The 14,448-nt window shown below is 43.1% G+C and overlaps 1 protein-coding gene and 1 long non-coding RNA gene across 2 annotated transcripts in view; one reads left to right on the top strand and one right to left on the bottom strand.

The window, feature by feature from the left end:
- Nucleotides 1-1,801: 1,801 nt before the first annotated feature.
- Nucleotides 1,802-14,448, bottom strand: part of LOC148047290 (uncharacterized) — a 16,976-nt gene continuing 4,329 nt past the window's right edge. Inside the window, 5 exon segments of the mRNA XM_087711372.1 lie at nucleotides 1,802-3,681; nucleotides 3,683-5,714; nucleotides 11,691-11,820; nucleotides 13,674-13,741; nucleotides 13,882-13,996. Of these exon segments, the coding sequence (XP_087567498.1) occupies nucleotides 3,519-3,681; nucleotides 3,683-5,714; nucleotides 11,691-11,820; nucleotides 13,674-13,741; nucleotides 13,882-13,996 (2,508 nt within the window). The 3' untranslated portion in view covers nucleotides 1,802-3,518.
- LOC148047291 (uncharacterized) lies at nucleotides 5,723-11,453 on the top strand. The gene is made up of 3 exons (XR_015696152.1): nucleotides 5,723-5,812; nucleotides 5,923-5,986; nucleotides 11,217-11,453. It is a non-coding gene; the product is annotated as an uncharacterized LOC148047291 (long non-coding RNA).

Raw genomic sequence — 14,448 nt, 5'->3', positions numbered from 1 at the left:
AATTTTTTCATTAGTTTTTCAGAATATAAAATACAAAGGAAAATAAAAATGGGAACTAAGGGAGGGAGAAGTTGGAAAAAAACGCTTGGGGTAGAAAGGAAACAAGAAAAAAACACGTCGACTTCCTCTTTAGCACACTAGAAAATACTACTACAACCTGAACTTTTCTCTTTTATACAATTAATATATACTAGCCATTTCTGTAACAAATCTATCTAATCGGCACAAAGTCAAAATTTCATTTTCCCATCACAAGCACAAAAGCCAGAAGCAGTTTCCCAATAAAAACAAAATTAGATATTTTAATTTATTTTAATAAAGGAATCAATTTAACTATCTGTACTTTTTTTTCTTTGGTGTGGAAAATGTTTCTATTTGCACGTATTATTCATAGACTATCCTCATTTATATTAGCAAAAATCACTATTCTCTTTCAGATTCTTTAAATTAGTTACATACTCCATGTAATTATGGTTTTGTCCATGTGAATGGATAGGCACACATAGGCTTAACGGTAACAACATCTCTTTATTAAGTACAACAAGTGAGAACAATCCAGCGAAGGTTAAGTCTGACAGCAGCCCTTTATAGGGAGCTGTCAGACCCTTCGACCAATGGGATTAAACCTCTCTTGCCAGAACAGAGGACCTTGGTGGAAAGAACTTGTAGTTAGAACAAGTATCTAACACTTCTGATGGGAAGTAAGTTATCTGCGCCGAGCAAATGTAATTCCTCACTCTCTGCATTTCTGTGGCTTCTCCCCTACATGCATTCTTTTATGCAAAGCAAAAACATTATTCCATCTAAAATCCCTTCCACATTTCAAGCATTTATATGGCATTTTCCCTGTGTGGATCTTGTTATGTGAACTAAGTCGACCACTCCGAGCAAAGCTCTTTCCACACTTCATAGACTTATATGGCTTCTCCCCTGTGTGGGTCGATATATAATTGGAGTTTATTTGTCTGCCTACAGAATATTTAAAATATTTAGAATGACAGAGTTGGAAGGGACCTTGGAGGTCTTCTAGCTCAACCTATTGCTTAGGCAGGAAAGCCTATACCATTTCAGACAAATGGTTATCTAAACTCTTCTTAGAAGCTTGTAGTGTTGGAGCATTTACAACTTCTGGAGGCAAGTTGTTCCACTGATTAGTTGTTCTGTCAGGAAATTTCCCTAGTTCTAGGTTGCTTCTCTCCTTGATTAGTTCCCACCTCCCCCAATTGCTTCTTGTTCTGCCCTCAGGTGCTTTGGATCCTTTGGATCCAGATCCTTTAGGCAGTCAATCTGGAAAAGAGTACTTAAGAGTGGCTGGTGTCCCAGCATGACGAAGATGCCCCAGAGCTGGTCGACCTTGACACATTCATACAAACCCTGCAGGAGCAGTTCAAGGATCCCATGGCAGCCCAACAGCGGAAGCCTGCATCTGTGCCCTGAAGCAAGGGAAGTGACCAATGACAGTACATTCAAGATTTCTGCTGGGTAGCCAGTCTCTTGGGAAAGTGGCCTGAACACTTGCTGGTCTACCACTCCCATGAAGGGACTGAATAAGGAGCTATATCAGAACTCCCTGCAAGCTGCAGGCATGGCACCGCATAGCTACTGAAGTAGAGATCAAGTTTGTGGAATTCCACAAGCACAAGATACCAGATGGTTGGTCCCAGCACCCAGCTGAGAAGCAAAGTTAGGAGGAAAGTGGGTGCACTCCCAACTAAAGGGGGAGACGCCACCAGAGAATGGGTGGTTGCTTTCACTGCAGGAAAGAGGGGCATAGAGCAGTCAAGCAGTCAGTACCATGACCAACCACCATCTCCCCCCCCCCCCCAGATCCAGTCAAATAAAAAGAGGACTCCACCAAAGACAAGGGAGAGGACTCACATGGGACAAGTCATAGAGTTCACCCCTCCATTCAGTAAGAAGGAAACTCTTGACTCCTGCCAAGATGGGACCAATCCTGTATGACAGCGAGAACAAGATAACATGATGGTAAGTGGCACCTGACAAGGTTCTGTCAAATGAACCCAACCAATTCAGCACTCCGAGACTTTCAACTTTCTCAAGTAACTTTTATTGAGTACATCATTTTGACACGGATGAAAACAAAACCAGGTCTAACTATTTCCTGTACTTTCAGTATAACTAAATAGAAAACTCCCTCCCTCATTGTCACAGGTCACAGTGCCCAGTTAGGTGTTCTGGTGTCTCACAGGCAACTCCCCGTAGTCTTTGGCCACCACCTGTTCAGATTACCTTGCTTCCCATGATCTATTGTTGGTGTCTGGTCTGACATTCCAGATCTCCCCCCTCCCACACTGTGTGGCAAGCTGAGAAACAGAAAAATGGCTGCAGCAAGCCTAATCAGTTTCAAAGTTGACAGTCGGATTCCCCTAGAAAGTGAGAATCATCTGGAAAACATCAAAAATGCACACACACACACAGAAATCTGGCTCCCTTTATCCCTAGGAAGGTCATTTGGGTTTCTGGGGATAGTTCTTGTGAAACTTCCTGATCAACTAATCTGCCTTCATATTTTGTGCTTTCACCATCTAGCTTCTGATATTGGATATCTCTCCCATTGTATTCAGTATTAGAATTTGCCTTTGTATAACCTGGAATCCAGGATCCTTTTTACCGCACAATGTGTCTCCCCTTCCACGACGATTGGACCTGGAGCTATCCTGGCTATTGGCCTCAGTTCTGACCCTACCACCGGTTTAAGCAAGCTGCAATGGAACACCCGGTTTATTTTTCCCTATAGGTGTGGCAGTTTTAACTTTAACCGTCACTGGGTATATTATTTTCACTATGGGAAAAGGCTCTATACATTTTGGACCCAGCTTTTGACACAGCAGCTTCAATTTTGTTGAATGTATTTTGTGGAGACACTTTCTCTCCAATGTGAAACAGTCTCTGGGGTGACCGCCTCTTATCTGCCTGTACTTTTTGAGTCTCCGTTGCTCTAGCTAGTGCCCGTTTTAAATTTCCCCACATGCTCTGCAAAGAACCCACCCATTCTGTTAAGCCCACTGAGAAAGATTCCTAAGGGTATTCTGGCATGGGGATAAACTCCACCTCATGGCTATTTTGAATGGGGTATGCCCCACACTGCTGTGTATTGCATTATTGTATGTAATCTCAGCAAACAGCAGGAGATCCACTCAGGTAGACTGCTGACTAGTTATCACAGCATCTCAAGTACTGCTCTATCATTGTTTTTGCTCATTCACTGGCTCCATTTGTACTTGGATGAAATGCAGAGCTAAACTCTTGGGAGGATCCTATCAGCTTTACTACCCCCCTCCAAAACGTGACAGTGAATTGGTCCCTCAATCTGAGAAAAATTCTCTTTGGCTTCCTGTGCAATCAATAGATGTGCTGCAGGAATAGCATGGTCAGCCTCTGGACAGTTGGAACGCTTTGGCAGGCTACGAAGTGGGTTTGTTTAGAAAAGAGGTGTATTACTGTCCAAATGACAGTGTTCCTCCCACTTTCAGGGAGCTCAACTATGAAATCCATTGCTATTTACTTCCAGGACCAGATCGCCTGAGACATACTGCAGCAGCCCGGGGCGTAAGATAACTTTTCTGAGAAAAAGTCTTTCCACACTCCATGAATTTAAGTGATTTCTCTCCTGTGTGGATCATGTTACAGGGAGCAATGTCACTGCTTTGGGCAAATGTCTCCATACTCCATGCATTTATATAGACTTTCCCTTGTGTGAACTCTTTTATGGACTGTAAGATGACTCCTCTGAGAAAAGGTCTTTCCACATTCCGTGCATTTATATGGCTTCTCCCCTGTATGGATCCTTTTATGGGAAACAAGACCACCACTTTGAGCAAAGGCCTTTCCACACTCCAGACATTTATAAGGCTTCTCACCTGTGTGGATCCTATTGTGCTTATTAAGTTGACTTCTATGGGCAAAGGCTTTTCCACACATCATGCATTCATGTAGCTTCTTCCCTATGTGGATCATGCTATGGGAAGTAAGATTACTCCTCTCTGCAAACGTTTTCCCACACTCCATGCATTTGTATGGCTTCTCCCCCGTGTGAATCCTTTTATGGATCACAAGTTTACTTCTGTGAGCAAAGGTCTTCCCACACTCCATGCATTTATATGGTTTTTCTCCTGTGTGGATCATGTTATGGGAAGTAAGGTCACTGATTTGAGCAAAGGTCTTTCCACACTCCATGCATTTATATAGTCTTTCCCTTGTGTGAATTCTTTTATGGACTGTAAGATGACTCCTCTGAGAAAAGGTCTTTCCACATTCCGTGCATTTATATGGCTTCTCCCCAGAATGGATTCTTTTATGGGACACAAGACCGCCACTTTGAGCAAAGGCCTTTCCACACTCCAGACATTTATATGGCCTCTCCCCTGTGTGAATCCTCTTATGTTTAGTAAGTTGACTTCTATGAGCAAAGGTCTTTCCACACTCCATGCATTTATATGGCTTTTCCCCTGTGTGGTTCCTTTTATGGATTGCAAGTTTACTTCTATGAGCAAAAGCCTTCCCACACTCCATGCATTTATGTGGTTTCTCTCCTCTGTGGATCATATTATGGGAAGGGAGAAGACTGCTGGAAGCGAAGGCCTTTCCACTTCCCATGCATTCATATAGTTTCTTCCCTATGTGGACCATGTTATGGGAAGTAAGATTACGCCTCTCTGCAAACGTTTTCCCACACTCCATACATTTGTATGGCTTCTCCCCTGTGTGGATCATGTTATGGGAAGTAAGGTCACTGCTTCGAGTAAAGGTCTTTCCGCACTTCATGCATTTATATAGTCTTTCCCCTGTGTGAATTCTTTTATGGACTGTAAGATGACTCTTCTGAGTAAAGGCCTTTCCACACTCTGTGCATTTATGTGGTTTCTCCCCTGTGTGGATCAAGTTATGAGAAGTAAGGTCATTGCTTCGAGCAAAGGTCTTTCCGCACTCCATGCATTTATATAGTCTTTCCCCTGTGTGAATTCTTTTATGGACTGTAAGATGACTCTTCTGAGAAAAGGTCTTTCCACACTCCATGCATTTATATGGCTTCTCCCCTGTGTGGATCCTTTCATGGATCGCAAGTTTACTCCTGTGAGTAAAGGCCTTTCCACACTCTGTGCATTTATGTGGTTTCTCTCCTGTGTGGATCATCTTATGGGAAGTAAGGTCATTGCTCCGATTAAAGATCTTTCCACACTCCATGCATTTATATAGTTTTCCCCCCGTGTGGATCCTTTTATGGTAAAAAAGACCACCCCATGACCGAAAGCCTCTTCCACAATACACACATTTATATGGCATCTGTCCTGTGTGGATCATTTTATGGAAAGTAAGTTGACTTCTTGTTCTGAAGCTTTTTCCACATTCCACACATTCATAATGCTTCTCTTGTAAGTGAATTTGTTTTGGAGATATAAGGGATCTATTTCCAGGAGAAAAAGTCCCAGTGTAATTTTTTCCATTGTTTCTGCTTATAGTATCTTGTTTGTTTTGGATTCGATAGTGTTCATATTTCTTTTCCCGCCCTTCTTGGGCAAGAAAGTCTGGCATCAAATCATCAATGAAAGATGAACTTTCTTCATTCCAGTTGTTTAATGGGTTTCTTTGAAGTCTTTCTACTTTCTTTCGAATTGCTGACTTCTCCATTCCATCTCCAGCGTTGATCACTTGGAACATTTCAAAGGAATCTTGATTCTCCTGCCCATTATTACCTTCAAAGGAAAAGAAAAATGGCTAGTGAAGAACATCAAACTGTAGGAAATCATATGAATCTTCATCTTAATTTTTGCAAAATTCCAATATATTGCAGGTTTGCATGCTTACTATGACATGCTATAGAAATTATAATTTCTACATTGATAAGCCATAAAAGCTTTGGAAATATCTAGAAAATACCTCTTTCTCTACAATTATCCATAGGTACTCAAATCTCATCCAGACTCAGCTCTCATTTAAGGAATAACCAGAGGAAACATCCAGGCAGGTAAGCAGATAGCCTAACATCTATTGGAGTGGGTTAATTTCAACATTGAGAAGTAAAGCTATTTTGAAACAAGTCCTTTATTCCTATCGAAACTACTTTCTCTTTACTATTCATTTTCTCTTGCCAAAATTACATAGCTGCAGAGAGAAAAAAAAACCAGGAATTCTATTAACTCTCAACACTATGTTTGCAATGGAAAAACAGCATGATTTAACACAATGGTGGTATAACATATGTGCTTGGAATGTCCAAAATTTTAGAAAATACTTTTCTCTGCTGGTGTAACATACATGACTTCTGCCCCTCCATCAAGAGAAAATTATCTCCCCCCATCTAGACCAGTGGTGGGATTCAATTTTTTTTACTACCAGTTCTGTGGATGTGGCTTGGTGGGCATGCTGGGCGTGGCAGGGGAAGAATACTGCAAAATCCCCATTTCCTCCCGATCAGCTGGGACTCAGGAGGCACTGAATAGTTGGGAGCGGGGCCACTCAGAGGTGGTATTTACTGGTTCTCTGAACTACTTAAAATTCCCGCTACCGGTTCTCCAGAACTGGTCAGAACCTGCTGAATATCACGTCTGATCTAGGCCTCTCTAAACAGTGGTACTCAGCAGCAGCAGCCCCAAACCTGGGCTTGAAATAGAGGCCCGTGCTTCAACTTCACCCCTACAATCAGTGATTCACCTCAAAAAAAGCTGTGATTGTCCTACTATTCAATGCTCTCCAGGGTCTGCTACATCTTGCTTTACTTTCAGGTAGTGTTCTTTTTTTGTTGACAAACCTATACAGACTATTCAAGGCTGCTCTGAGTCCCATTACAGAAGGCCTATCAGCATTCCAAATATCATGCAGAATTAAATCAGAGTCCAAGGCAGAACTATCCTTAAGTTTCCAATTTAATAAGACAGACATGTTGGCATCATGCTATGGATCCCAATACTGGAAATGACATCAGAATTCCACCCAGTTAAAAGTTCATGATCTTGTCCCCACACCCACAATCCATCACACGGTCCAATCTTCTTCTTCCATGCTGGCATCCACACCCATCTGTTTCCGATCAGGTGTACTGGTGCGGAGACAAAGGATGACCTTGGCTTCTAGTAAAGAATGAAAACAATACATTCCACAATCTCACTCCTGTCTATTCCCCCCTCCCATCAACTATACTAATGAAACAGCATAATGAAATAAGAGAAAGTGTGGCAGGCCAAAATTCTAAAAGGAATATAATTGCAGGCCTGACATGGCCTTTGTTCACTTTCTATGGTCTCTTCAGCCTCCAAAACTGCATTAAAGGCAGGGGTGGGTTCTGGCTGTTGCTACTGCCGGTTCGCTCAGGGACACGGCCTGCGAAGCACACTTGATGTGCGCTATATGCGCATACACAGTACTGGGGGAAATGCTTCTGTGCATGCGCAGAAGCAAAAAACAAGATGGCGCTGCCTATAAAACCAGTTTGGGGGCATGGCAGGCTGGGTTACTATCTATTCAGCCGAACCGGTCCGAACCAGGAGGAATCCACCTCTGATTAAAGGCACTCTCCCCATGATTTTTGGAGGCTTCAAAGGCAATGTATGTGATGTCTCCCCCGGATGCTTCCCCAATACCTCTCTAGATGTCAGCTTGGAGGAAGATGAACCAGTTCATGGCGCATGAAGCGGGGAGTGGGTTAATGGCTCTGAGCAGCTGTCTGAGAGTGATTTGGTTGAAGCACAGCTTCAGAAAGACAGCTCTGAGGCTTCAGGTGAGGAAAGCATGCCCCCGCAGCTGGTCAGTGATGAGGAAGAGGAACTGCCTTCCTTACCTGATCCAAGAACAGGTGTCAGGCCTGCAATTATATTCCTTTTAGAATTTTGGCCTGTCACACTTTCTCTTATTTCATTATGCTGTTTCTTTAGTATAGTTGATGGGAGGGGGGAACAGAAAGGAGTAGGATTGTGGAATGTATTGTTGTCATTCTTTTCTAGAAGATCCACCGTCCAAGCCTTCCGCACAGCCTTGAAGAACTGGCTCGCCCGCCAGGCCTGGGGATAAGGATAGTGACCCCTCCCGAATGATGAATGTATGTTGCTTACCATTTTAGTATTTGTCTCTATTTTGTTGTCTGTATTCCCCCCCTTCCTAGTTTATGTGAGCCGCCCTGAGTCCCCTCAGGGAAAAGGGCGGCCTACAAATTCCAATAAACATAAACATAAACATAAACATCAAGGTCATCTTTTGTCTTCACACTTTTACACTTTCCCGGAAGCAGCTGGGTGGAGATGACAGCGTGGAAGAAGAAGATTGGACCATGTGATGGATTTGTGGGTGTGGGGACAAGATCATGAACTTTTAACTGGGTGGGATTCTGATGTAATTTCCAGAATTGGGATTTCACAGATGTGCTAAGATGTCTGATTTATTAAATTGGAACTTTAAGGATCGTTTTGCCTTGGACTCTGATTTAATTCTACATGATACTTGGAATGCTGACACAGGTAGGGCAGAGAAAAGCAGAAGCAGAGAAGGACAGCCAGATAACTCATGAGGAGAAAGCCTCGCCATCTTGATGAGTTGTATCAGAAGCTGGCTATTGAGCACGGCAGAGAGATGGAGGTGATGCTGGGAACATGTTCATTTCCTAACTGTGCATTTTCTTGCCTTGATTTGGATTGACATCATACAGTATCTTGTTTTGGATCGTGCCTTGTGAACTCTGGACTTTTCTTGCCTTGTGAACCTTCTTATTGTGAAACCCTAATTTCACATATCTCAAAGGTGCTTTTTCAAGAGGCAACTGGAAATAACTGTGCAGGCAAAAAGCCAGCTCTTTTTAGAACAAGACACTGCACAGACAACTCCCGGGGGGTGGTGGGGGTGGTGTCTGATTAACCCTCTCAGGGACCTGCCAGACTTACAACAAGCTGATATTATCCAAAGACTGGACAACTTGAGAGGAACTAGTGGCTACACAAAAAGCAACCAGATTTTTAATTAACCTGATTTCACCAATTACCCAAGACAGCAGTCAGCACATTGATAAAAGATGTGTCAGCATGATGGACCATTCCTCTGACTAGGGGAATCCAGATCCCTATACCATCAATATAGGATGTCCTGGAGCAGATTAAAATTCCTCTGCCCTGCCCTGTCAAAGTACTACAACATGTAGAACAAGATGTTTTATAGATGGCACTTAGATCCTAAAAAATTGGCTTGTATGTATCCGAATTTACAACCTAAATGCTGGAGATGTGATTGTGTTGATGCTACGTATTACCATATAACAGTGGTTCCCAAACTTGGCAACTTTAAGACTTGTGGACTTCAACTCCCAGAATTCTCCAGCCAGCTCTGCTTCTGGGAGTTGAAGTCCACAAGTCTTAAAGTTGCCAAGTTTGGGAACCACTGCCATATATGGTGGACTTGTAAAAAGGTTAAAGCATTTTGACGGATTACGCAAAATATTCTTAAAAAGAGGATAAAGTTTACTCCTCAGTTATTCCTGTTAGGTATAATTACAGACTGTGCAATTACAGAGACTAATATGATTTTGAGCCTTACAAGGGCAGCAAGACTATTGGTGGCACAGAACTGGAAGAAGGAAGAATTAGCTACTATTCAAGAATGGACACTAAAAGTAACAAACTTAGCAGAGATGGCTAAAATATCAGCATATCTTAAGGACCATTCAGATGAGAAATATAAGCTGGAATGGAGAAGATGGCTTGACTATATTCAGAATAAATATGGGACCAAGAAATTCCAGATAGCTTATAAGTGAATGAGCAAGGAATGATACAATTTGCTTAAAGTTAGCTTTACAAAAGGAGAGTTAAAGCACAAGTGAGGGATGATGCCAAAGTCTGTTAGCTTATTTTAGAATATGGATGTTAATGTTTATACCCTGAATTTGCTCTGGGAGGTTGGGGGGGAGTTGGGTTTTGAGGGGGAGGGGAGGCATATACTTGTAAAACTTTTTTTTTAAATTTTCAATAAAAAAAACATGCAGAATCTTCCAAGAATAATAAACCAAATGCTGCTTACTGTATATACAAGAGGACAGTTTTGACTGCTTAGAGTCCCGGGAATTACAATCTGAGCCAGGCAGTGACCTGCTCCAGACACATAACATAGACTTTTGTCACTTAATACATCCCTTATGGAGAATTACAAGAGGACTGGAAAAGAGTTGATGTAGTTCCTATCTTCAAAAAAAAAAAGGGGGGGGGGAATTGATTCAGGATACTACAGACCTATCAGCCTGACCTCAATACCTGGGAAGATTCTAGAAAAGATAATCAAGCAATGAATTATTGAACACCAAGACGCAAACAAAGTTATAACCAAAAAACCAACTTTGGTTAATCAAAAGTTTATCATGTCAAACAAATAGCAATAGCAATAGCAGTTAGACTTATATACCGCTTCATAGGGCTTTCAGCCCTCTCTAAGCGGTTTACAGAGTCAGCATATCGCCCCCACAATCTGGGTCCTCATTTTACCCACCTCGGAAGGCTGGAAGGCTGAGTCAACCTTGAGCCGGTGAGATTAGAACCGCTGAACTGCAGATAACAGTCAGCTGAAGTGGCCTGCAGTACTGCACCCTAACCACTGCGCCACCTCGGCTCTTACAATCTTATTGTATTCTTTGACAAAGTGACAAAATTAGTGACTAGAAGAATGCTGTAGATATAATTTACTTGGACTTCAATAAGGCATTTGATAAAATAGACCACTTGATCAGATAGAAAAATGTGGGTTAGACAGCATCACCACCAGACGGATTCGTAACTGGCTGACCAACCACACTCAAAGTGTAGTCCTCAATAGAACGACATCTACATGGAGGGAAGTATGCACTTCTCAGTTCTACCCAGAAACACCATCTTGTGCCAATCGGCACACCCTCTCCAATTAGCCAAATATCTCAATCACATAACAATCCCAAAATTCAGATGGGCCCTTTCTTTAGCCAGATTTAATGCCCTTTCAACAGCTGTTACTCAAGAAAGGTTGTAATAAATTCCCTTCAAAGAAAGATTGTATCCATGCGGTGGTGGAATAACTGAATCATTACAACGTGTTAAGCTCTATCTACGCAGGAGTGTAGGATGAGTTATTATTTCCATTTAAAATAAATGGAGATAAAATCATTTATTTTGTTAAATACTCTGGTCAGCCTGATTTGTTTTCTCTTAATGTGCTATTATCGGATCAATCTGACTCCATCTCTTTGTCCATAGCAAAGTACCGTCACCTCTTTCCATCTTGGAACAGGAGAAGGCCAGATGTTTTCCTTCGCTATTTGCAGAAATGACATCTTGACTGGAGATTTTTTAGTTAAGAAATAACCGTGACCCGACAACAGCACGCCGACAACAGCACGCCGACAAAACCGCGATGTCGACAGCGTGCTCACAAAGGCGTGCCGACAAAAGAGCACCGACAGAAGCGCGATTAGGGTTAAGGTAAGGGTTAGGGTAAGGGTTAAGTTCAGGGTAAGGTTTAGGGTTAGGTTAGGGTTATGTTTAGGGTTAGGTTTAGAGCGCGCTTCTGCGCTCATTCATCGGCGTGCTTTCGAACTCGCGGTTTTCTTGCCGCGGTTTCATCGGCGTGCTTTTGTTGAGCGCACATTTGACGGTGAACCGAAATAACTGATGGCATGTAATTATAGAATATCTTCCTGAACACTCTATTGAAGCGTATCAAATTCTTACCCAGAGAGGCAATGTTCCTATGATTTTCCAGCATGACTTCCCAATACAGTGCTGTCTGTTCAGGATCCAGATGAGACCACTCCTCCTCAGAGAAATCCACAGTCACCTCCTCGAAGGACACAAGGCCCTCCTGAACAAGGAAAAACAGAAAAGGGCAAAGAGTATTTGTTCGGTTTGTTCCATTGTTTACAAATTCCCAAAGCAAAGATATTTGCTAACTTAAAAGGCTGTGCTTGATATGAATCCAAAGAATCCATGCGCTCTAAATGGGGCTGCCCCTGAAAAGCATTCAGAGACTGCAACTAGTCCAGAACGCAGCCGTGCGAGCGATATTGGGTGTACCAAGATACACCCACCTTACACCTATCCTCCGCGAGCTGCACTGGCTTCCTATTGGTCTCCGGACGCAATTCAAGGTGTTGGTTATTACCTTTAAAGCCCTACATGGCTTAGGACCAGGATACCTGTGAAACTGCCTACTGCCACATACCTCCCAACGGCCGGTGAGATCCCACAGGGTGGGCCTCCTTCAGATGCCGTCAGCCAGACAGTGTCGGCTGGCGGCTCCCTGGAGGAGGGCCTTCTCTGTGGCTGCTCCGACCCTCTGGAATGAACTACCCCCAGAGATCCGGACCTTGCCCACTCTCATGGCCTTCCGAAAAGCTGTTAAAACCTGGCCTCATTTCTGAGATCCAGCCCCAATCAGATTGGCCAGACAGTGTCGGCTGGCGGCTCCCTGGAGGAGGGCCTTCTCTGTGGCTGCTCCGACCCTCTGGAATGAACTACCCCCAGAGATCCGGACCTTGCCCACTCTCATGGCCTTCCGAAAAGCTGTTAAAACCTGGCCTGGGGCTGTTGACCTCATTTCTGAGATCCAGCCCCAATCAGATTGGGTGCATGGGTGATGTTTTTTAATTTGTTCTTTTTATTTTTATTAATCATTCTTTTTGTTTTGTAAGCCGCCCGGAGTCCTCCGGGATTGGGCGGCCTATAAATCTACTAAATAAATAAATTAATTAATGGGGAGGGGAGAAGACAAAACTAAGGAAATTCCCCAGGAAGGACATTCATCAGCTGGATTGTTTTGTTTCCAAATCCTGGCACAAATCAGAGGATTGAAAACTACTTTGCAGGCCAAAACTGCCTTGATTATATGCTCCTTCTTTACTTCGAGACTTTCCCATCTGGCCATTGTCATTGGATTTTAACAATCTGCATTATCTTTTACTCTGACAAACTCATTTTTAATCACAGGTTGCAAACAAGGCTTTTTAAAAATTGTAATGCTACAGTGTGACCATTTAGTTATTTTTTAATAAGCTTTGTACAATTAATTTGGGGTCAAAGAATAATAAAAAGCATGGATCTGTTTACCAGTTGCTGCCGCTGTGATGCGTTTATTCCTACATTCCTATTTCTTGAAGGTTTTTTTTAAAATTACTTCTTGTAAATTAATAGTAGGAAGAGTACCCAGCAGTGGAAGTTAACTAGTGGTCTTTTTAAAAAAGATTTCCTAAGCAATTTCCTAAGGTGGCTCAGTGGCTAAGACGCTGAGTTTGTTGATCAGAAAGGTCGGCAGTTCGGCAGTTCGAATCCCTAGCTCCGCGTCACAGAGCGCCCTAGAGTCGGGAATGACTAGCACTTATGTGTTACCTTCGATGGTTCGAATCCCTAGCTCCGCGCCACAGAGCGCCCTAGAGTCGGGAATGACTAGCACTTACGTGTTACCTTTACCTTTAAGCAAAGTCTGAGGGTAGAAATGACAAAACATTGTGTCCCAACAACAGTCTTCAGAGAAGCTAACCTGCTGAGACCAACTTGAACCTGCTGTTGTCCTTTCCACATTGCTCAGAAATATGAAAATAACACAGCCCAAACGGGGTGTGGGTGGGTAGGTGGGGGGGGGATGGGATGATGGAGAGTTTTGTACATCAGCTTGACTTCCTGATGAAAAGGCAGAATACAAATCTATCTTATCTTTACTTGATTTGGAGGTTCAACCACTGTTTCAGCTCCATCGCAAGGACCAGAAAACGTCATTCTATGATTCCCTGTGAAGGAGACAGAATTTTAAAATGAATAAATAACAAAATAGGAGGAGGTATATTCTGCCAAAGGGAAGACAAAGAGAAGGTGAGAGAGCTGAGATCACTCTGTATAATTGGCGGGGGGGGGGAGGGCCTTCAATTACCTTCCAAGGTGTGCTGACTTGGCTCTTCCTGAGGCATCCTCCAGAAAAACAGCTCCTGAGGGGGATTTGATGGAATCCTCTTTCCCTCAGAAATGCTGATCTCCACAGGGAAGGACTTCAAATAGACAGAAGGAGAAAAGAAGAATGAACAGACATCAACTCAATAAGAAATGGTTTCTTGTTCTCGGAATAGCAGTAAACTTATATACCGCTTCATAGGCCTTTCAGGCCTCTCTAAGCGGTTTACAGAGAGTCAGCATATTGCCCCCAACAATCTGGGTCCTCATTTTACCCACCTCGGAAGGATGGAAGGCTGAGTCAACCCTGAGCCGGTGAGATTTGAACCGCTGACCTGCTGATCTAGCAGTAGCCTGCAGTGCTGCATTTAACCACTGCGCCACCTTGGCTCAACACAAGCTCAAAACTGCCAATATCCATCAGCGACATGCAGTGACAAACCAGTGCATGTCCTACAACCGTGATGGCACACAAAGCCATATTTGCTGGCACGCCACTTTTCAGCTCTGGTGCACATACGCGCACTGGCCAGCTGATTTTCGCCCTTCC

Source organism: Thamnophis sirtalis, unplaced genomic scaffold (assembly GCF_051295495.1).
Source record: "Thamnophis sirtalis isolate CommonGarterSnake01/CBP01778 unplaced genomic scaffold, rThaSir2_p1.2 scaffold_3, whole genome shotgun sequence".
NCBI classification, from domain to species: domain Eukaryota; kingdom Metazoa; phylum Chordata; class Lepidosauria; order Squamata; family Natricidae; genus Thamnophis; species Thamnophis sirtalis.
The sequence above is the reverse complement of the archived record's forward strand: the minus strand, read 5'-3'. Positions and strand labels throughout refer to the sequence as shown.